This window comes from Podarcis cretensis (genome assembly GCF_951804945.1).
Source record: "Podarcis cretensis genome assembly, chromosome: 1".
In the NCBI taxonomy this organism is placed as follows: domain Eukaryota; kingdom Metazoa; phylum Chordata; class Lepidosauria; order Squamata; family Lacertidae; genus Podarcis; species Podarcis cretensis.
Window position 1 is genome coordinate 17,008,928 of NC_137170.1, and position 21,612 is coordinate 17,030,539.

Here is a 21,612-nt window from a genome sequence, read left to right on the forward strand (position 1 = left end):
AGAACGGATTCCGTTCAACTTCCAAGGTACGACTGTATATGCTTTTGAAACCAAAGTATTAAGACGTATTTTTGTTCTAACTACCACATGCAGTCCTAAATAACTGCTACAGTGCAGTGGTAAGTCTGCAAGTATGACCTGGAAAGACCCTGGTTTAAATCTTAGCTCAGGAACAAACTCACTGAGTAGGCATAAGGTAGACAAATATCCCTTACCCCAATATTTATCTGTAATAGGGGAATAAGACTGGCATACTTTACAGGATGTTTGTAATAGTTACTGTGATTTGGGTTACAGTGCCATCAACAGACAGACACCACAAGCTCTTTTCCCAATGAATTCTGGGGGAGGCAGCAGGAGTCACAAAGTGGTGTCTGAGTTGAGTAATGGAATCAGGAGCAACAACCATTAAACTTAAACCAGATGAATCAGAGATGCTTTCAATCAAAAATATGACTGGACTGGGTATAAGTGTATTTCCTTTGTTGAATGGGGTTCCACTCCCCACTTAAGGATCAGACTAGCACTGTTTCTAGATGTTCAGGTGATGGAAGTGGCCTGTGACGCTTTCTGCCAATTAGTTGGAACTCCAGCTGTGCCCATTCCTAGAGAAGAGATCTTTTCTAGTTACTCAAGGTCTGCTGATATTCAGATAAAATTTACTGTAATGTGCCTTACAGGAAGTGGCCTCTGAAGAGGATTCAGACACTTTAAACTGGACCACAATGTAGCTGCTAGACTGCTGACAGGGGCTTGCTTCTCAGGTAAATCAATCTGATTTTATGCCATCGGTGAAGGCTTCTAGTTGCTTTTCAGGCTTGATTCAAAGTACTGCTTCTAACTTTTAGGTCTCTAAGTGGTTTGGGACAGTAACGTCTCAAGGACCATCTTCTCCCATATGAACTTAATCCATACAATTATGTCATATTCAGAAACGGTTCTGTGTGCTCCTTCACTTTGTAAAGTGGGCTGGGCATGTAGGATAGGAGACCCAAGCATGACACGTTCTTAAACCAAAGCAGTTCTTAAACTGAAGCGTGCTTTCCCTAATGAGGCCTCCCGCCACTGGTGCCCTTCCACCTTTCGGCTTCCATTCGTAGACCAAGGTAAAGTTTGTTAACCGGAACACTACTTCCGGTTTTGTGGAGTTTGTATACCGAACTGTTTGTAAACAGGGCTGTTCTTAAACTGAGGTACCACTTTAGTAACATCAAGGTTATAGGCTTTCCCCCTCACTGATGGTTTTAGGATGGTATTTTCATGGAGGGCTGTGAAATAGTGATGTTGTTTGCTTTGTTAATTTTGCAAACAACGCCCCCCCCCCCCGGGTTTTCTGCACATATCAGAGGATTTGGGGAGAAGACAACCTTTGTGATGCCCACAAGTAATGGGTTTGGCTAGCAAGCAATGCCAAAATTAGTGGATTATTAACTCCCCCTTTTGTAAATTTAGAACCTACAAATGGATCATTGAGATTCTATCAAAAGTAAAAGCAGACTTTGCAAGACTGGAGTCAGATTTAAACAACACACTTGATGCTGCTGCAAGTATGGTGCTGTTACATTTTAGTTATAAAAGTCAAGCCTGAAAGTACAAAGTGAACTAAAAATCTAAGCCAGTGTGTTATGCAGGAAATGAAGCGTAAAGAAAACCCTTTTAAATCAGGGGTTCTCAATATTCCAACTGCAGCCTCCTTTTGAGGGTGAAAAAATACTGACCCCTGTCCTAAAATGGCAGTGCAAGGGCAATGCCAGTTACAAAATGACAGCAGATCGAAGTACAAAGCGACATAATTAGCCTCTTTTGAAATTGATATTACTTTTTGCCACATCCATTTCCTAGTGGCAGGGAGTCCCATAGTACAACACTGATTTTGGAGCACTGTGACTCACACATCCCGTTCTTAATCTAATAATACAATAATATGCAAATTTAATTATAGGTCACCTTTCGGGGCACAAAGTGGCTTACATTTCAGTTTAGGTAAAATCTGAGAGGCATGTGGAAACAGGCAAAATATTTCTTCTCCGCTCTTGTCGTTCCCCTACTTCTCCCTTCATGCTTAACTTCTACCTTATTCCTTCTCCCCTAACTTCCCCCTTCTTTAATCTCTGACCCTTTCTTCTTGCTGTTAACGGCTTCCCTGTCTTATGGACTTCTTCTCCATTTCCAATTTATTACTTTACTTCTAGAATATTTTAATATTAATACATTTAAATATATTCATTTTACTTCTCATTTCCTCAAACAGTCCCTCTGGCCTCTTCCCTTCAGAGGATGGAGAAGAGTCTTCCTGGCTCTGCTGCAGACTCAGCAGGAAGAGAGAACTGGGGTGTTGAGTGTGCAATGTGAGAGTCAGAGAAAAGCAGAGGAGCTTGAAGACTCAGCAGTGGCCCTGGGTGCTTCTCCTCCCTCCTCTTCTCCTTCATGCAGTATGTTTCCTTTGCCTCCCTCCTTCCCATTTTCTTTCTTCTGTCGCACTTGGCCATTACCTCCTTCCTTTCTATCTAGTCCTCCGACATGGTGTGCTACAGCTTCACTCTTGCTTTGCTCTCCGACCAACTCCCACTGCCCCACATGGCTGTGCAGTGCACATGTAGGGAGATGCCCCTGCAAGCATTCAGCCCACCAAAAAGGCTATTGCATGAATTAAGGGGCAGGCTGTAGCCCACCTGAGAAGTAGGCTGAGGCCCACGGTTTGAGGAGCACAGTTCTAGAACCTAGAGAGCTTCAATTATGGGGAGTTTACTCTGAACAAAAAGGTTGTTTATAAATAAATAAATAAATAAATAAATAAATAAATAAATAAATAAAATTTAAATCACTTACCATATGTACTACTTCTGGATAAATGGGCTCAGTGATTACATTGCGGTTATGCGTGATGTACTCTACCATTTCACTTAAAGCTGCTCTTTTTACTTCCTTCCACTTCAGGTCACTTAGTGGATCAGAAACGAAGTCGAAGAGGACGCAACATTGTCGCAACTTCTGAATAAAGAGCTTTTCTTGCTCTCCAGGGGGGACATCTGAAAGGAGTGAAAATATTGCTTTATTGCTATATTGTGTTTATGCAGTACAGTCTTTATTGTATGTAAAATATTGTATTGTGGAAGACTGCAATGAACTTTCCGAAGAGATAACGATTTAGCTGTAAAAGTTTTGTGCCGTACGTAGTGTATAATCTATTTTTCCTGCCTCTCTATTTACTTATATAAACGTGTATCGTGTACTTTTCTCATTATTAATTGTTAATGTGATACACACATTTGTGACTAGAAAAACGGGATGTTTGCTTATGCAGTGGTAAAACACAGGACATGAAGTCCACCTATAACAAGTTAGCTCTATAGTTTAGAGCAAACAAAACTATGTATAGATGGGAATGCTGGGAAATGAAGCTTGGCTTCATTTCCACACATTTGAACCCCATGTTGGGCCAAAGATTCTTGCATTGCAGGGGGTTGGACTAGATGACTCTAGTGATCCCTTCCAACTCTACATTTCTATGATTCTATGAATCTGGCTACATACTGCAGAATAGAGCGGTGGAGTCCTTAGGTTGTAAAACAGACAGTACCATTTCAGGAGGCAGGTGGGGAAATCACATTTTTAATGCTTTCCTATATAGTAATCTCCCTATCTATCCATTCTTAAGGAAAGGAGCCCTGAGTGCTCACTGGAAGGACAAATCCTGAAGCTGAGGCTCCAATACTTTGGCCACCTCATGAGAAGTGAAGACTCCTTGGAAAAGACCCTGATGTTGGGAAAGATTGAGGGCACAAGAAGAAGGGGACGACAGAGGACGAGATGGTTGGACAGTGTTCTCAAAGCTACGAACATGAGTTTGACCAGACTGCGGGAGGCAGTGGAAGACAGGAGTGCCCGGCGTGCTCTGGTCCATGGGGTCACGAAGAGTCGGACACTACTAAACAACAACAAATCTCCCTATAAACATAGAAATGTGATAAAAAGTTATCCTTAATATGTTGAGTTTCCTGCTTCTTGCAGCTTTTGTTTCAAATGCAGAGGAATATTCAAAAATGACATTGCCCACCAGAAAATTGAGGTTGTACAGTCCACTCTTATCATCTCAGGATTCAAGACCAGGCCTCAGTCTCAGGACTGAGGTAGGATTTCTAGTGACAAGACAGTAATGTCTTGCTTGTAAAACTCAAGTCTCGTTTACTAGTACATATATAGCAATTTCAAGCAATTTCTTCTTGCGTAAATTAGAAAACATCTAGCTTTCATCTGTGCTAAAGAAACATTTTGCACATCTTAAAAGGGAAGCTTTGAGAAGTCAGCACTTTTCTGAAAATACAGGAAATGAGACTCCCCGAGCTGATACCTTCAATTTACACATGTGAACAATGGCAAAGTTCCTTGAAAATTTAAGTTACTCATACCGTCTAGTTCAGCATGTAATGTCTTGTGCAAGCAATTTGTAAAATATATTAATTGAACAACCAAAAATGCCAAGTCAATTAAAAAGTTTTATTTTGGGCAAAGAAAGATAGCTTTTATTAAAATTCCACATATCTAGCAATTCTGAGCTGTATCTTCAAAATAAATAAAAGCATCAACTTAACCGAACAGTCTAGAAAGCACACACTGCAAAGTGAAATTCAATTACAGCTTTCGTCAGTGTTACTAGGAGACCATTGATAGCAAAGAGCTTGGTAACCACAAAGAAGGTGCTAGATGACAGCTATTTAAGAACAGAACACCATTCTTATGACGGCTGGCAGGATAAGAGCCTCACTTTAGCCAATTCTAAGACCCCAAACAACTAAATATAAAGTAACACGGGTACCAAACTCACAACATGGAAATTATTTTGAAGACATTTGACACTCCTGCAAAAATTTAACTTTAAATTATCTGCTTTTGGCACCTTTTGTCACTTCATATTTATTTAAAATATTTATAAGTTGCAGCTTCTGATAAAGAGGTGCGCAACCTGCATAATTGACAGGATTTAACTCCCCCATTCATCACTTGAATGGGTGGTTCAACCTTGCCACGCTAACTGGGCGCCCCAGTTCCCCGCTGAGAACAGGTGCATGCAGTCAAAGCAGAACTTAACTCCACCCTTCTGCCCACGAACTGACATCACAAGGGGTGTCAGCTGATGGATAGGTGAGCATGGTTGTTTTTTTGGGGGGGGAGGGGGAATGGTCTTGTGGGCCATCTTGAGACTCTCCAGCAGCCAAGAATGGCCTTAGGCCAGAGGTTCCTCACTCCTGGGCTAGAGATTGCAATGACAATCTGAGATAGCCAATGGGCTCACCAGTTGGTCATGGACTGTGGTTGATTGTTGTTAGAGAATATAATTCCTGTTTATGCTAAACCAATCAGAACATCCCACACAGTGTATAGCATCTGCTTATGCAACAACCATTCTATGGTCTAACATGAATTACAATCACCACTCCACATGTCATACTTCTCTTGAAACACATCGACTGTATGAACACAACAGGTAAAATGTGTGACAGGATGGGGCTAATCCTGGCCAGGTGATCATAAGCATACACTAGCTGAGATGCAATATTTTACAAATGACCTAAATGGCTCCCAGGGCTCCAATGCAATAGGAAGGCTGAATAACTTCTGCAGAAGCACAGGATTTGGATGTTGTTTAAACTGGAGCTATTTAAACTTTGTCTGTCTGTCTATGAATGAATGAATATATGAAGAGGTTGTTTTGAGATAAAAAAAATAAACTGAATAAATGGGCAGACACTTTTCTGCGCACAAGAAAGCTATTTTTACCCAGAAAAGGAAACAAAAAACATAAAAAAATGTATGTGCTGCTAATTTCTGCAGACCTAAATGAGAACTATTTTAAAACCCTCTATCAATGGTATTTAATGCCTAATAAACTGAACTTAATATATAAGGATCAGATAAATGCTGGAGAAGTGGATTAAATAAAGCAGATTACATACACATCTTTGGGAATTGTTCTCAAATAGAAATATCCTGGAAATCTGTTCAAGCTAATATCTCTGATATGTTAGGATATCACACACATTTGGGACCTAAACGATAGTTGCTTGGTTATCTAGAAGATGTTATTCTGGAAAATGAGCAAGAAAGAATATTTGACCTAAATACTAAGATTATAATAGCTAAAAAATGGAAAAGAAGAAGAGAAGAAGAAGAAGAGTTTGGATTTGATATCCCGCCTTTCACTCCCTTTTCCTTCCTCCCCTACAACAAACACTCTGTGAGGTGAGTGGGGCTGAGAGACTTCAGAGAAGTGTGACTGGCCCAAGGTCACCCAGCAGCTGCATGTCGAGGAGTGGGGAAGCAAACCCGGTTCACCAGATTACGAGACTACCCCATATCTCCTACTATATCTGAATGGATTGAGAAAATATGGTGCATAGTAACTATGATTAAGCTAACTTATTACAAAAGAATACATATTAAGCAACCCAGCTGGTTTATGGAAATATCCGTATTTTAAGAAATGTTTTAGAACAATTGTCAGAGCTGCCCAAGGTCCCAGCTCACAAAGGACCAACGCCAGGTCGTCATTATATACAAAAGTCTTTATTGAAGTTCAGTTTCCATTCCAAAGCCGTAGCGCGCAACTCTACGTCTTAAACCTTAGACCGCCGAAGTTCCGTCTGAATCTCCTCCCCCCTGACACCAGTTTAAGATTCTCGCCCTGCTCCACCTCTTCCTCTGCTCTCTTCTCCTCTGGGTCCTCCTGTCCGCTGGGGCATTCCCCTTTCTGGACTCTTCTGACGCTGAGTCCCCTGACTCCTCCCCCTGTCTCCGGCGGGCTTTAGGACCCTGCTCCCAATCCTCGTTCTCTGCTGCCCCGCGCGCCTGTACTTTTGAACTTGGCTCTCGCGCCAACCCAGTGACCTTCCTCCTGACCGTTGCACTGCTTCTGTCACTGCTTCCCTCTTCCGGGATGCTAGCCGGACCTGACCTCCCCTCCGTTGCCTGACTCTCCGATGGAGGCGTGGTCAGCCCTGACTCCTCTTCTCTCCCTGCTGGGGGAGACGCTACCCCCGATACCTGGGACTCTTCCCCCCCACTATGCTCAGGTGGGGAAGCTGGTCCTGATCTCCAACTGCTGCTCTGGGAGTCCCCGCTGGTCCCTTGCTTCTGGAGTGTCCCCCTTGCCCTGGCCACCGGCGCCCCCTTCTGTGAATCTTCCGATTCGCTGGAGAGGCTCATGGAATCTCTCAGGCCACTGTCATCTTCTCCTACGCTGCCCTCAGATTCTTCCCCTTCGCTCTCCATCTCCCCTCTTCCCTGTGCTTCTGCTCCTGAGCCCCTGACAACAATGTTCAATGACAGTATCCAACCTTGTGCTGCTTTCAACCTGCTTAACAGTATTTCATTATGCTCTTCATCTTTTGTTCATTTTGTTTATTAGTAAAAATAAAAAAGGTATCTACTAGTGTTAGAGAAAAGTGGGGAAGAGAACTGCAAGAAAGTCTAATTTCAGTTCAAGTTTCAATCAAGATATGTCCTGGGTTAAAACTGGAACAAAGGAATGAAGGAATGGTAGAAGAAAATGGAGCTCCTTTCATTCATTGCACATTTAACTACTGCCTTAAAAACCTTCTAAATAATATAAGGAAAAATGCTGGCGGTTCTTATTTATCAATAAAGATGCAACAGTGGCCAGTTTTGCTTTGTAAAGTATGTCAAAAATCAAGATGAAGTTTGACACAGTTGGGAAATACGATTCTGAGAAATGGCGTTCAGAGAAACCACACAAATATTTGAAAGCTACTCTGCAGAGAAACACCCTAAACTGCAAGTGAAACTACTAGAAACGAATGTGACTTATATCATTGGAAATTTTAAAAAGATGCCAGTTCAGATAATCAGACAGGCAGACTGTAGAAAAGCTAGCTGAGGGAGGAAAAGTAAACAAAACGTACAAAGCCAGATTTTAGCCCTAAAGCAAACCTGACATTTTATCTAGCACCTGAAAGAGTTCCACAGAAAAACAACTCTGCCACTTTTCCTGAGCTCTACTACACTTTTAGCGTGTGCTCATTTCTTCCTCAAGAAGGCTTCTTCACTGCCTTTTACTTTAAAAAGGGACTGCTCAAGCTCATTACCTTTTGTAAAGCACTGTAAATTACTTTAATATGATGTTCCTAATATCCTGTGATCTGAGTGACTCTAGGCAGCCTACTCATTCAGCAGTACACAGGTAGAAAACCAGTTAAATAATTATGCAAGTGTCCTTTTGCCCAACTACAACTTAAATGCAACAGAAAACACAGTTAAGCCGTTTGTCCTCTAGACACCAGCAAAATGACTAACTCAAAACAAAAATAGAAAGTTACTTTTCTTCCCACACAGCCCTGATGGCATACTGAAAAGAGTTTTCAAGTGCAAGACCAGACAGGCATTGCACTAATATTCTAGTGCATGAGTGCTGGTAAAGGTCATTCGCAGGGTCTCCTGCTCTTGCTGAAATTAGCAAGAAAGAAGCATTCTGTTGTAGCCAATAGACTAAGGTGCAGTGCCTACATTTGTAGTGCCCACAGCAATTTACAGATCTGTCCAATGACTCCAGAAAGGTGGGCAACCTCCGTTTTAGTGGGCTGTGCCTTCAAGAAAGCTTCATTTTGTTGTAAATCAACATTTTTGCATGGCGAGCGTTCAGAAAGCGGGACCTGCATGTATACAATTTGAGTCATTTGGTGGCGGCTGTATGTGCCTCTTCTGATGGATTTATGTGAGTAGAAGTGAGTGATATTGAATGAGTAGTAGGCACAATAGTTTGACGAACAGTCCTCCAAAAGAGCCCAGATCTAGATTATTTTAAGATATTGAAATGGACAACTTTCACTTCATGATTAGTGCCAGTTTTCCTTAAATACATAAGGCTGCATCCAATGAAGTAATCTCATTTGCACAAGGACTTCTGTAGGGTCTGAAAGTATTAGCCATGATAGTAAGAAACGGCATTTGACAACTTGAGTTGGTGAAAGGTTACACCCAAAATGCCTCACCTACATAAATACTGATAATGTTTTAAAAAACCCACCTAATCATGCTGTGCAGCCTTAAGTGGAAGTGATGCATAATTTATTCCAAATAAAAAAATTAATCATGAAAAACTGTATTCTTCTGAAAAAAAGCATAATGGCAAGTGTGGTAGACAAAGCTTTCCTGCTTAATCATATGTTACTACTACCAGAGCATTGTGTAAAAAGAATTGAAGACAATGGAAAAAAAGATTCTGATTAGTCCAACATGGGATTCTTTATTGGAAAGAGGACATTTTTATATTTGTGCTAACTTGTGAGAATATTGTTTCAAGATGTCTCTGCGGCATTGTGTCACCATGGAAACCATAAAATGTATAGCATCCAAAAGGCTCTTCTTTCTACGTATGGTAGGGCCGTGGTAAGTTGTAAATCTGGTTCTCTGATAAGGGGGGGGGGGACTGGAAAGGATCTACTTGCACACTCAAACGTGTAACACTTTGGGGGCAAGTGCACTGAAGCAATTCTTCATAAAATATTACTGCTACAGTGGTTTATGTTATATATACATATTTTAAAGTAACCAAAGCATCTTGTGCTGAAGTTGATAGCATATGTTCATATGAAATAAGGAATGCCACAAAATACTTTGTTGTCTCCTGAATATTTTTTTTAAATTATGTAAATTTCTTCTTTGTAAATTATCTCTATGCTTCATGGCCTGTAATCAGTTATGTTTCAGGTTACCATGGGTACTTTGTTCACATATATATGCATCATTAAAACCCGAAGAACACTACACCTGGATTTCTCAAGGAGATCATCTTCTGAGAAGCCCTCATGAAGAAGCAGACTCTCTTGCCAGTCAGTCAGTTTATACCTTATGACCAATATTAGCCAGGGCTATAGAAAGTTCAAATAGGACTTATAAAAAAAACTTTTTTTTCTTATTTGACTAGAAACCACATAAATGTAGTCAGACTGTCGTGATCAGCTACAAATCCAACTAGTAGAGATCTTAATACAGACACAATCCTGATCCTAACTAGGATCATCCCATAGGATACGCTAATGTGGAGATGCGGTTCCAGCAAATTTTATAGCACAAGAACAGTGAAAATGTCTTAACATGTGCATGTGAACTGGGAAGCCAATAAATGTGCTAGTATCACAACCCATCTATCTGCAGAGGACAGAGACTTGGACCACCACTCAACCTCATGACTTTGCTTGGGAAAGTTTTACTTCTATTTATAATGGAAAACAAACACTCTAACTTCTTTTATTTTTGTTTTACCTGCTCTATAGTAAAATATATATCTTATAAATAAATAACTGCACACACATTTCCCCTAAGCAACCATTGTATCAGAAAAAGTAACAGGCGAAGTAGTCCTCAAACACCTATCTTAGAAAGCAAATGCTGCTAACCAGTTGGGAAGGTATAATTTTTTCAGTAGGACTGATCAACCTCAATCACCACAGCCGACAATCAGGACAGGCACGGGGCTAATGCAGACACTTTCATGCCTCCAGTAACATCTGAACATCACTGGCCAAAACTGACTGAAAGTTACCCAAATATGGGACATTCTAATTTTTAAAACCATACCCCCCCCCGCAACTCCCCCACCGAAACTACTGCAAATAAGTAATTTTGTCTCTAAAGTATGCGATATGCAATCAGGCTCAACTCCTTCTCGCTATTTGTGTATAGGATCCGGGGGGGGGGGGCGGCGGCTATGTTTTAATGTACACTCAACCAAAATGTGATACACATGCTCGGGTTAGAGCTGCAAATATAAGCAAATAAAATATGCAATCTGGTAAAGAACATAGGTCATCATTAACTGATATAGATTTTGTCATCCTGAATAATTTAAAATGTACAGTGGTACCTCGGGTTAAGAACTTAATTCGTTCTGGAGGTCCGTTCTTAACCTGAAACTGTTCTTAACCTGAGGTGTCACTTTAGCTAATGGGGCCTCCCACTGCCGCTGCGCGATTTCTGTTCTCATCCTGAAGCAAAGTTCTTAACCCGAGGTACTATTTCTGGGTTAGCGGAGTCTGTAACCTGAAGTGTCTGTAACCTGAGGTACCACTGTACATAAACATGATAGCACAAGAATGATGAACATGTGATGAACACGCCCTCCTAAACCAGCTATTATATATACAAACTTGCTCATTTTTCAAATTTTTATTACAACTAGGGGCTTCAAATGCTGCAAGTAGTCCAGGCCTCTCTGGACCTCTGAGATGGTCTAAAGACAAGTTATAGAGGGCAAAAGATTAACAATCTCTAAGCACAATGCTCAGAGACTCTTGAGAGTCCCATGGACTGCAAGAAGATCAAACCTATCCATTCTTAAGGAAATCAGCCCTGAGTGCTCACTGGAAGGACAGATCATGAAGCTGAGGCTCCAATACTTTGGCCACCTCATGAGAAGAGAAGACTCCCTGGAAAAGACCCTGATGTTGGAAAAGATAGAGGGCACAAGAAGAAGGGGACGACAGAGGACGAGATGGGTGGACAGTGTTCTCAAACCAGCATGAGTTTGACCAAACTGCAGGAGGCAGTGGAAGACAGGAGTGCCTGGCGTGCTCTGGTCCAGGGGGTCACGAAGAGTCGGACTCGACTAAACAACAACAACAACAACAACAAAGCACAAAGCTCAGTCATATAGGCTAACAATTTCTTATAGAAATTTTTAGAGAAGGCACTGGTTTATTTTCAGTAGGAGAAAACAAATGGAAGACGGGAATTAAATTAAACTAAAACCGGGTATTAATAGAAATAGCAATGCAATTGCAATGCACACAGTTGATTCAACAAGACAATTATTTTAGATTTCAAAACTTAGAAGAAAGAAGACTCAGCCTTCACTACATCCCAATCAGAATTCTGTGGCACTCCTAGGCTGAATTTCTAAGTCCTAGTCTGATGCATCATTTTATTATGTGAAGTTACAGAAGAGCTCCAGTTTTTATAAATTCCAACAATGGGTGTGCGAGTACAGATAGATAGTAGATAAGTGTTGTTATATTTGTGCTTCCTGTTCATTACTGAGATTCTCAGATCATGGTCACTGCGTGGGAGGCTGATGCTTGAAAGACTTTTACATGGCAGCTGTTCCAAGCAGCAGCCATAACACGGGTCTCTCTCACCACACAGATTGCTTGCACAGCATGGAAATCATGGGTGCTGAATGCTATGGCCCCTGCAATATAAGAAATAAAGTGGCAGCGAGGAGGAGGAGGAGGAGGAGGAGGAGGAGGAGGAGGAGGAGAAGAAGAAGAAGAAGAAGAAGAAGAAGAAGAAGAAGAAGAAGAAGAAGAAACAACTAGAATAATGGTTCACAATGCAATGTTTAGGAATTGCTGATCCAACAGCAAAGGTACTCAGAAACCTAATTGCCTGGTAGCTTCAAGTGATATATCTGTAAGCAACGATCTGAACACTGATCAGAATCTTGAGTCTTTATGAGTATATACGTCTTCATAAGGGGTTATGCAATGGCTGGGAAGGACACAAGGGAGTGACCCTTCACTATTGTCCCTCTACCCGGCATTACATATGATGGTTTTCAGTACCACCAATAGTGCTTACAGAAGGGTTTTGACTCTCTAGCCTAGAACCTTCTCCCTCCAATTCTGCATCTCCATGTGCCTTTCGGATATTTCAATGCTTTGTCATCGTTTCAAACCCCTTCCAAGCACAATTCAAAGTGTTGGTGCTGACCTTTAAAGCCCTAACCCTAACCCAGTATACCTGAAGGAGCGTCTCCACCCCCATCATTCACTGAGGTCCCACTTGTGAGGATCTTCTGGCAGTTCCCTCACTGTGAGAAGTGACGTTATAGGGAACCAGGCAGAGGGCCTTCTCGGCAGTGGCACCCTCTCTGTGGAATACACTCCCATCAGATGTCAAGGAAATAAGGAAATAAAGAACTACACAACTTTTAGAAAACAGCTCTGTATCTGGAAGTTTTTTAAATGTTTGACGTCCTCCATGAAGGATTCCCATTTGGCCGCTATGGGAACAGGATGCTGGAGTAGATGGGCCACTGGTGTGATCCAGCTGGGCTGTACCTTCTCCCAGCTCTCTTCTCACAATGACAATATCCTCTATCCTATTGATCTGGCAAAAAGTCATGGGTTTATCTTTAACTCATCCTTCTTTTGCTGCCTGTTACCAAATCACATCACTTCTCCCTAGGCAACATTAAAAAAAGTGAGACAAAAACTCTGGTCCATCTCAGCAAACTCTCACCTTGCATTTTCTCTTTTCTGTTGTCTTACATCTGGTCCTTCACCTCTATCCAGCACTCTGCTGTCTAATTCACTTCTCTCATTCCTCCAACCATACCACAGTCTCTTTTAAATCCCTACACAGGTTAGCTTATACCTTCAAAAAAATCTCCATGGCACACCCCCCCCACACACATTATGATCTCATCCAGGTTCAAACTTCAAAGGCCCCCGTCAAAAAATTCTTCCTTTTCTCCCTTGTTCATTCTGCCTGAAACTGCATCTCAGAAATAATCTATGGTGTTACTTCTTGCTTCTTTTAAACTCTTCTTCAAAATCCAATTTTTCTGAGAAGCCTCTAGTTCCCATTCCCTACTGTATCTAAGAATTACTGTACCTAATTACATGTACACATCACATAGTCTCCCCCTTTCTATTCCTGCTCCCAGCTTCTGTCTTTTCTTGTTGTCTTCTTTATGTCATTTTCTAGACTGTAAACCTCTTGGGGCACAGACTTGTCTTTTCATTCTCTGCACACTATGTTCATGGATGCTGTAACAGCATAATCATAAAAATTCAAAAACTGCAAGAGTCCAAAAATATAAGCGTCATGAGGAAATCACCAAGATTCTGTATGAAAGAACAGAAACTAGAGTTGCTTCAGGCTCCAAGGTTTCCTATCGAATCCCCCAAACAGTTAATTAACATTGTCATTGGGGACACATGAAACTAAAGGAGATGGGCTGGTATCAGTAACATTATAGTACTACTCCTGTATCCAGTGTGGTCCAAATGGCTTAGGTAAAGGTAAAGGTACCCCTGCCCGTACAGGCCAGTCGTGTCCGACTCTAGGGTTGTGCGCCCATCTCACTTCTAAGCCAAATGGCTTAGAAGAAGGAAAAAGAACCAAACAAGTCTTTACTTCCCTCTTTTTTAATTGGGCTAGCAGCCATGCAGACATAGTGGGGAATTAATTGGGTGTGGTTTTCCCTTGCAAAATAATCCTGTCTGCTAACGGGCCACATCAATGTGTAAATCAACAAAGACTGCCTCCCCAAAGATTGGAATAGTTTTTATTTTATATTTAATTGTTGTTTTGTATTGATTTTTTTACTGTACATCATCTTGGTGATACAATAGAGGCAGCATATTTTAAAATAAGTAGATAATGGAAAACAGAGGCCAAGCGGCCTCACCCAAAAAGGATTGGCCTACTAGCCAATCACAGTATGACAGAAGAATTTTAATCTCTAGAACAGGTAGGAACACACACTTCAGACAACAGCCCCACCCACTTTATTTTGTGCATCTTGCTTTTGCACAGGCATGTCTTTCTGCCCTTTGACGAAAAGCAATGATCAATAAAGGAGTGAAATGGTACATGTTTGCAGGGTTGGCAAATGTTGCCCCCCCCCCCAGGATTCAAACTGAACTACTGGCCTGTAGTGATTTTCCCAAACCAAAGTATGCCGTACACAGTTAACAACTGTCACCAGAGAAATCTCCTTAAGCAATAGAAAGGTGTGCTAGGCCTTTCAGCCAGCGCATATTTAGTAACTTCAAAAACAAGTAGCACACCATGACTGAAAGTCTGTCAGCATCAGAATGACAGGTCACAACTTGCTTGTTCCAGCCGGAGTGGGATATGTTTTGGAAAGCTGTCTAAAAAAGGCTGGCATTCACGACACAATCAACATAATACTGGTTTTCATACCACGAGAAACTGTTGAAATTTGCTAAATAACGTGGTGATTCTCTGTGGAATTCAAACTCTAAAAATGGCCGATCTTGAGCTAAATACAAAATTGGGGGTGGGGGTGGGGAATAACCAGCTGGTAACAGCACTAAGAAACAATGATACTGGCACAGTGGTACCTCTGGTTACATACGCTTCAGGTTATATACGCTTCAGGTTACAGACTCCACTAACCCAGAAATAGTGCTTCAGGTTAAGAACTTTGCTTCAGGATGAGAACAGAAAGTGTGCTCTGGTGGCAGCAGGAGGCCCCATTAGTTAAAGTGGTGCTTTAGGTTAAGAACAGTTTCAGGTTAAGTACTGACCTCCGGAACGAATTAAGTACTTAACCCGAGGTACCACTGTAATAGGAAGCTATTCCTGATTTGACATTCCTGTGCAAAGCTACAGGACCTTTGAAACCATGAGAGCAACTGAACATCGTAGGGCTGCATTACTGCTTCTTGGCTTGAGAGAGGAGTGCAAGACCTATCGCACTGTCCTCCTAGGTCTCAAAAGCCTGGGAAGTATGGCAGGATGGACAGCAGAGAGTGCGAGAACAGGGGAACAAGGAAGACAGCAGAGAAAGGAGTGGGCAAACACTCATTGCTTAATTATATATCAAAAGTTGGGGTGGCGTAGTCACAGGCTCAAGCTATGACTCACAAAGCTGTCAGTGTGCATCTCACCACCGTGATGCACTTATTTCACAGCTTTTAAGCAAGCCAGTGTGTCCTAGCCCCACCCCTCAATCTGTGATATGGGTTAATAATACGGACCACCCTTACAAATCTTGTAAGGATTATCACAATAATATAAGGTGTGAAGTGCTTTGAATGCTTAAGGCTGCATAAATGCTTATCGTTATTAGTAGTATTGCAGGTTTTAACAGGGTCCTGAATGCCAACAGGGATTTTTGTCACCCTTTTAAAGGACAATAATGCAGATACAGAGTCATGCAGTGGCACTGTCAAGCTGTCTTTTCACCAATGGCTGTACTAATTTCTAACGAAATATGTACACTGCAAGCCAGTATGCAGCCCTCTCGGGAGAAGGGAAGAGGTCCTCCAACAGACATTAAACCAGGCATAGGCAAACTCGGCCCTCCAGATGTTTTGAGACTACAATTCACATCATCCCTGACCACTGGTCCTGTTAGCTAGGGATGATGGGAGTTGTAGGGCCGAGTTTGCCTACACCTGCACTAAGCTATGAACCTCACTGGCTGGCTTGGAGACGTCACTTTCAGCATAATCTACAACTCCGAAGACCTTGGAGATACAGTAGGATACAAATCTAACCAATAAATACTAAGCTTATTGGACAAAGGCAACATCTCTTAAAACTGGTTGGCCTTCCGCTTCGTCGCATATCCACAGTGAACTTGCGTTATCATAGCCTGGCTTGATCTGAGTGGCATCCATATCTGATACACCCAGCATTTATTAAATGGTATTCCACCACTTTCGAGTTCATGTGAATGCTTTTTCAGTTGCTGCATGCGCTCTTTTACATTTAACTGATCAAGATCAGAGGGAAGCTGTTGCATCTTTATTATCTAGTTAAGTGTTACATCACATGCATTAGATCCACTTTCAACGCCAGTGTGTGAGTCAGCAAGCTGATCTGTAAGGACTACTCCACAAATCCAGTTTATCATAGGCACACTCATAACCAAACTGAACAATGATTTCTAGATGAATAATGAGCTAGCAGGAACTGGGCACTTCGCCCCTTTCTCTTCCGCCCCCAACAATCCCTCATGAATCTTACTCAACATTCCTCACTCTGAGCACGCTTTTAATTCGTACATTATACTTATTATCCTAATGAAAAACTATGATAAATGAAATTGGTTATGAACTAACATCCAGTTAAATATATAGACAAAATAGACAATGCTGTAGAACACTATCTATATGGTATTCTCCACAAGGAAAAAACAGTGGGTCAGCGGCAGATTGTAACCCTGTGGGAAACATCTTTTTTTAATTGGACAGTGCCTGGTAACCTACCTCACAGAGTTGTTGTGAAGATAAAATAGGGAAGGGACAACAATGCACACCACCTTGAGCCCCCTGGAGTAACACGTGGCATATAAGCATAATAAATATTATACACCCTTTAAAATGCCTTACAGTGTTTATCTTACAAGAAGCTACTAGCTATTTGCCCTGATTGTAACTGCCCCCTGGCCCCCGGCCCTGTTGTCATCATCTCAATCTAGTTAATGTAATCAACCTTTTGGGTAGACCCAGATGTTCTGAGTATGCTCATGGCTGCTACCTTCAAGACCACACCTCCAAACAGCTTGAAGCACACTTCGTAGGCAGGCAGGCAGGCAGGCATGGGGGAAAGTTTGCTAGTTTGAGCAGCTTGGTTTTCTTTTTTTACAACTAGTATTTGTTCACACACACACACACACACACAGAGAGAGAGAGAGAGAGAGATTGAGAGGAAAGAGCAAATGGGGAGAGAGCAAAAGAAAGGGTGTGAATTTTCTCAGGGAGGAAGGGAAGGCACTCCTCATCTTCCCTGAACATCTCCTCTGGCTTGCTCCTGTGCTACCTAGTGACCAGGAAGCACAGAAATGCTCTCCTCCCACAGATTCATTCTTTCCCTGTTTCCAGTCCAGAGTATCTCCTCCCCAGTGTGTGTGTGTGTGTGCGCGTGTGCGTGCACGCGCAACAGAGGTACAGGTGAATGTGTCAGGAGAGTGTGTGCCTCATTAAAAAGGTAAAGGGACTCCTGACCATTAGGTCCAGTCGTGACCGACTCTGGGGTTGCGGCGCTCATCTCGCTTTATTGGCCGAGGGAGCTGGCGTACAGCTTCCGGCTTCATGTGGCCAGCATAACTAAGCTGCTTCTGGCGAACCAGAATAGCGCACGGAAACGCTGTTTACCTTCCTGTTGGAGCGGTACCTATTTATCTACTTACACTTTGACGTGCTTTCGAACTGCTAGGTGGGCAGGAGCAGGGACCGAGCAACGGGAGCTCACCCCGTCACGGGGATTTGAACCGCCGACCTTCTGATCGGCAAGTCCTAGGCTCTGTGGTTTAACCCACAGCGCCAGCCTGCATTAAGTGTAACAGAATGTGTGAGAGAGGGAAAATTGTTTGTGACAGGTCCTGCCTTCACCCCACCGGATTAATTGGGCACCCATTGCTAAAGGATGCCCCCCTTGCTTAATTCTGTGCAAGGATAACGTGGGTTACCGTGAGTAGTTGGTGGTGACAGTATAAAATCCATGGGTTTCACCATACTGTTGCCTGTACATTTTCCTTCTCTGGATGACACTTGGCAAGAGTCTTGTCTTTACGCATTCCCACCCCCCAACCACCAGAGCAGGGGTCGGCAAACTAAGGCCTGCGGGCTGGATCAAGCCCAATTGCCTACAGGATCCGGCCCACGAACTGTCAGTGGATCGGCGTGGGGATTCTGTTTGTTTGGGCTGTGCCATTCCTTTCCCCCACACACACCGTGGCGGCACCTCCTCCCTCCCTCCTCCTGGTTTCTCCCTGCCCTGCCTAGAAGAGGAAGGGGGCTGGGCTGAGCTGGCTGAGCGCCATTTTAAGCAGCCCCTCTCTGGAGCCAGCCCTTTCCTGCTGCTCATCTTCCTCCCCCCCCCATGCTCCTGTGGGCCAGAGAGCAGAGCAGATGAGCTCCCTCTGCCTACCCACGAGAAACAGCAGCAGCGGTGGTGGTGGCAGCCCCTGGGAAGGTAAGCGCAGTGGTTGGGGCTGGGGAGGACTACTTGCCCCCCTCACCTCTTCTTCCGCCCCCCCCCGGCGCCACTTCTCTGGCCCGCCACTAGCTCTGAGGGACAGTGGACCAGTCCACAACTAAAAAAATTTTGCCGACCCCTGCATCAGAGGATAAAGCGTTGTTCTGTGGCCATAATTTAAAATTCCTCCCCTTTACCATAGACTCATTGTTTGGTGCTGTTGTTGCTGCTGGGTACATTATTCTCTGTACTTATACCAAAAGAAGTATTCGCTTCCACTGCTTACAGCAGAAATGGGGGGCAATCCAGTAGCACTTTAAATACTACAGCAAAAGTATTGTACAGTATTACTGCATAACTGATTCATGGATTATCAAGAACGATGCATCTGATGAAGTGGAGTCCAACCTAAGAAAGCTATGCCATTGCATATTTTGTTTAGTTTTTAAGGTGATAGTACTATCCTTTCTGTTGTTTTGCTAAAATTGTACTGTGACCTACTTTACAGGGTTGTTGTGAAGATAAAAAGACCATAAGACACTTAGGTAAATTTTAAAAGCTGGGGTGGGGGGAGGAGAATAATCTTTTCCTACAGGTTTGGAAATTTAGGGGGTCCCTTCTTAACAGTTCTGTGTGGCCAATTCCAGCTGCAACCCTGAACCTGCTTATCAGGTGGCAGCCCCAGTGGAATTCCCCATGGGGTTTACCTCTGAGAAAAATATGGCTATTATGGCATGAACCCACACTAGAAATTGTGACAGCGGGTACCCAAGATAAAATATTTAGGTGCCAAATTATTATTACAGCTTCAATGATGCAGTGTCCACTATTTGCAAAGTAGGTGAATAGCGAGAGAAACAGAAAAAGTGGAAGCCATACAACTTTCCTCCCAGCAGAAAAGCAACTGTGACAGCAGGAGCTTCTCCTGAATGATATTTTCCAATTTAGTTACCGGTAGGTGCTATTTGTAAAGCAGATACATTAACCTATGCATCCACTGTACCTTGCAAGGGAGGAGGATGGGGAGAATATCAGAATTCGGACACATTCCCATGACCTCTCGTTGACAACACACCCCTGACATCTTTGTATTCCCACCAAGTCAAGTTAGACGCCACTAGTTATACACAACTGTTTGGTCCCAATTACAAATACGAGTTGGGAAGCTATTTCAAGAGCAAAGAAACTTGTAAAAAAAGTTGGTAGTGTGTAAGAAAAGAAGAATGGACTGGTCTGGCAATTTAGGTTTTTCAGCACACTCTACTTTAGTGCAAGTTAAAACTGTTTCAGTATTTATCAAGAAATGAAAGTGCTGGAGGTGATTTGCCTTAACTTTTAAAAAGTCACTGCTAGAGTTTGGGGGTCACTATGGAAAGGACATAACTAGTGAACCCTAAAGTTAAGGGTTTTAACAAAGGCATCCTCTATTTAAACTGCAAGTCCTGAACAGACCATTAGTGTTATTGTTTTTAAGAAATAACTTTTGTAGTGAAAGCACACATCAATTATAATACAAACATAAATAAACTCTTCTATCAATAAAGTGAGCAAACTACAGCCAGAAGAGAAATAAATGCAGGAAATACAAGATTCCTTTGCATTTAATTTTTTTTAAAAATGTACATAATTTTATAACAAAGACAAGAAATGTGTAAGATCACTCCTTGCTAAATTTTATTTTTGGAAGTCTCCATCATGTAAAGCCTAGAAATCTTTCTCTGCCAAGAATGCTGATAAGGGAGTGGGGAATGGTGTATGTTTATAATGCTGTTAGTTTGCTAGTAAAACTAGAGGAGATGCCATCCAGTAATCCTGTAACAATACTGGCATTTGGGATTGTAGTTTCAAAGAGAAACACAGAATCAGTACCTTGGCTAATGTTTGATTTGTTCAGAAGCCATGAATCAATGAATCCCACAAGTGTTTGAAACAAAGCAAACTGGAATCAAATTCAAGAGAATTTAGGAATTGTTTAAGGTACTGTACTTAAAAACACACTACAGATTTCTAAGATGCCCAATGGCAGAATACACTCACACTCTCTATAATCAGCGCTCCACACGGCAATGTAAAATTGTTTTAAGATTCACAATGTCAGCGTTGTATGTTTCAAAAAGCATGTTTCGATGGATGTTTCCTAAGTATATAGCGGCTGCCTTCTATAATGCAATGGACTGTATCACTCAGTCACACTTTCCTGTTTAGTTGCAAACCTAAACAGCAGCCATAAATGAACCCTCACTTGTAGACACAAAAATCATTTTACTGCACGTTATCGCTCACATATGCCACAAAGAGCTGCAATTCTCTGAAAGAACTGCTGTGTAACTTAAGTGCCCTGCCTCTCTTCCCTCCAACTCCCCCCCCCCCTTTCTGGGGTAGTGACTTCACATCCTTTGACATCAGCCTGAAAGTGGGGGGAGGGGAGCACTAGGGCAGAAAGCAGCAAAACCTGTTTAACAATGCAAGCAGCCCTTCCGATTCTTAAATCTTTTAAAGATTTAATGGAACTCCCCCATATTTTTTCAACTTTAATAAATCTGCATCGGAACAAAAATGGATTCTGCTACAAAGGACTTCCTGCTTTCCTTACCCGAGAATCACAATAGCCTTTTATTACCAAGCCACAGAGGGTTACAATTCATTCAAACACAAATAACTCACCTCGAATATGCAGAAGGGCCACGGGCTGAAATGGCCCGTTTGAATTGGCTGCGTCCACCACCATCCTGCTGCCAGCTTTATTACATGTCAACATCTAGGCTTCAGCAGGGAAAGCGGTGTACTCCTTAAGGCAAGAAACCAGCCTCCATTTTAGTTTAAAAAAAAGAAACTGAAGCTCTCTGCAGCTGGAGGGAACTGGCTAGTTAGTGATGTCAGCAGAGTGGAGAAAGCTGATTGGCTAAATGCACCAACTTA

At 42.4% G+C, this 21,612-nt stretch overlaps 1 protein-coding gene across 6 annotated transcripts in view; it reads right to left on the bottom strand.

Moving 5' to 3' along the window:
* Positions 1–21,612, bottom strand: part of PPP2R5C (protein phosphatase 2 regulatory subunit B'gamma) — a 77,166-nt gene that overhangs the window by 25,111 nt on the left and 30,443 nt on the right. For 4 of the 6 annotated variants that reach the window (XM_079948652.1, XM_079948651.1, XM_079948650.1 and 1 more), the window contains one exon: positions 2,830–3,029. In XM_079948652.1, the coding sequence (XP_079804778.1) occupies positions 2,830–3,029 (200 nt within the window). Of the gene's footprint in view, positions 1–2,829; positions 3,030–21,357; positions 21,525–21,612 lie in introns of those variants that run through there. The other 2 variants (XM_079948654.1, XM_079948653.1) reach the window with 1 other exon arrangement.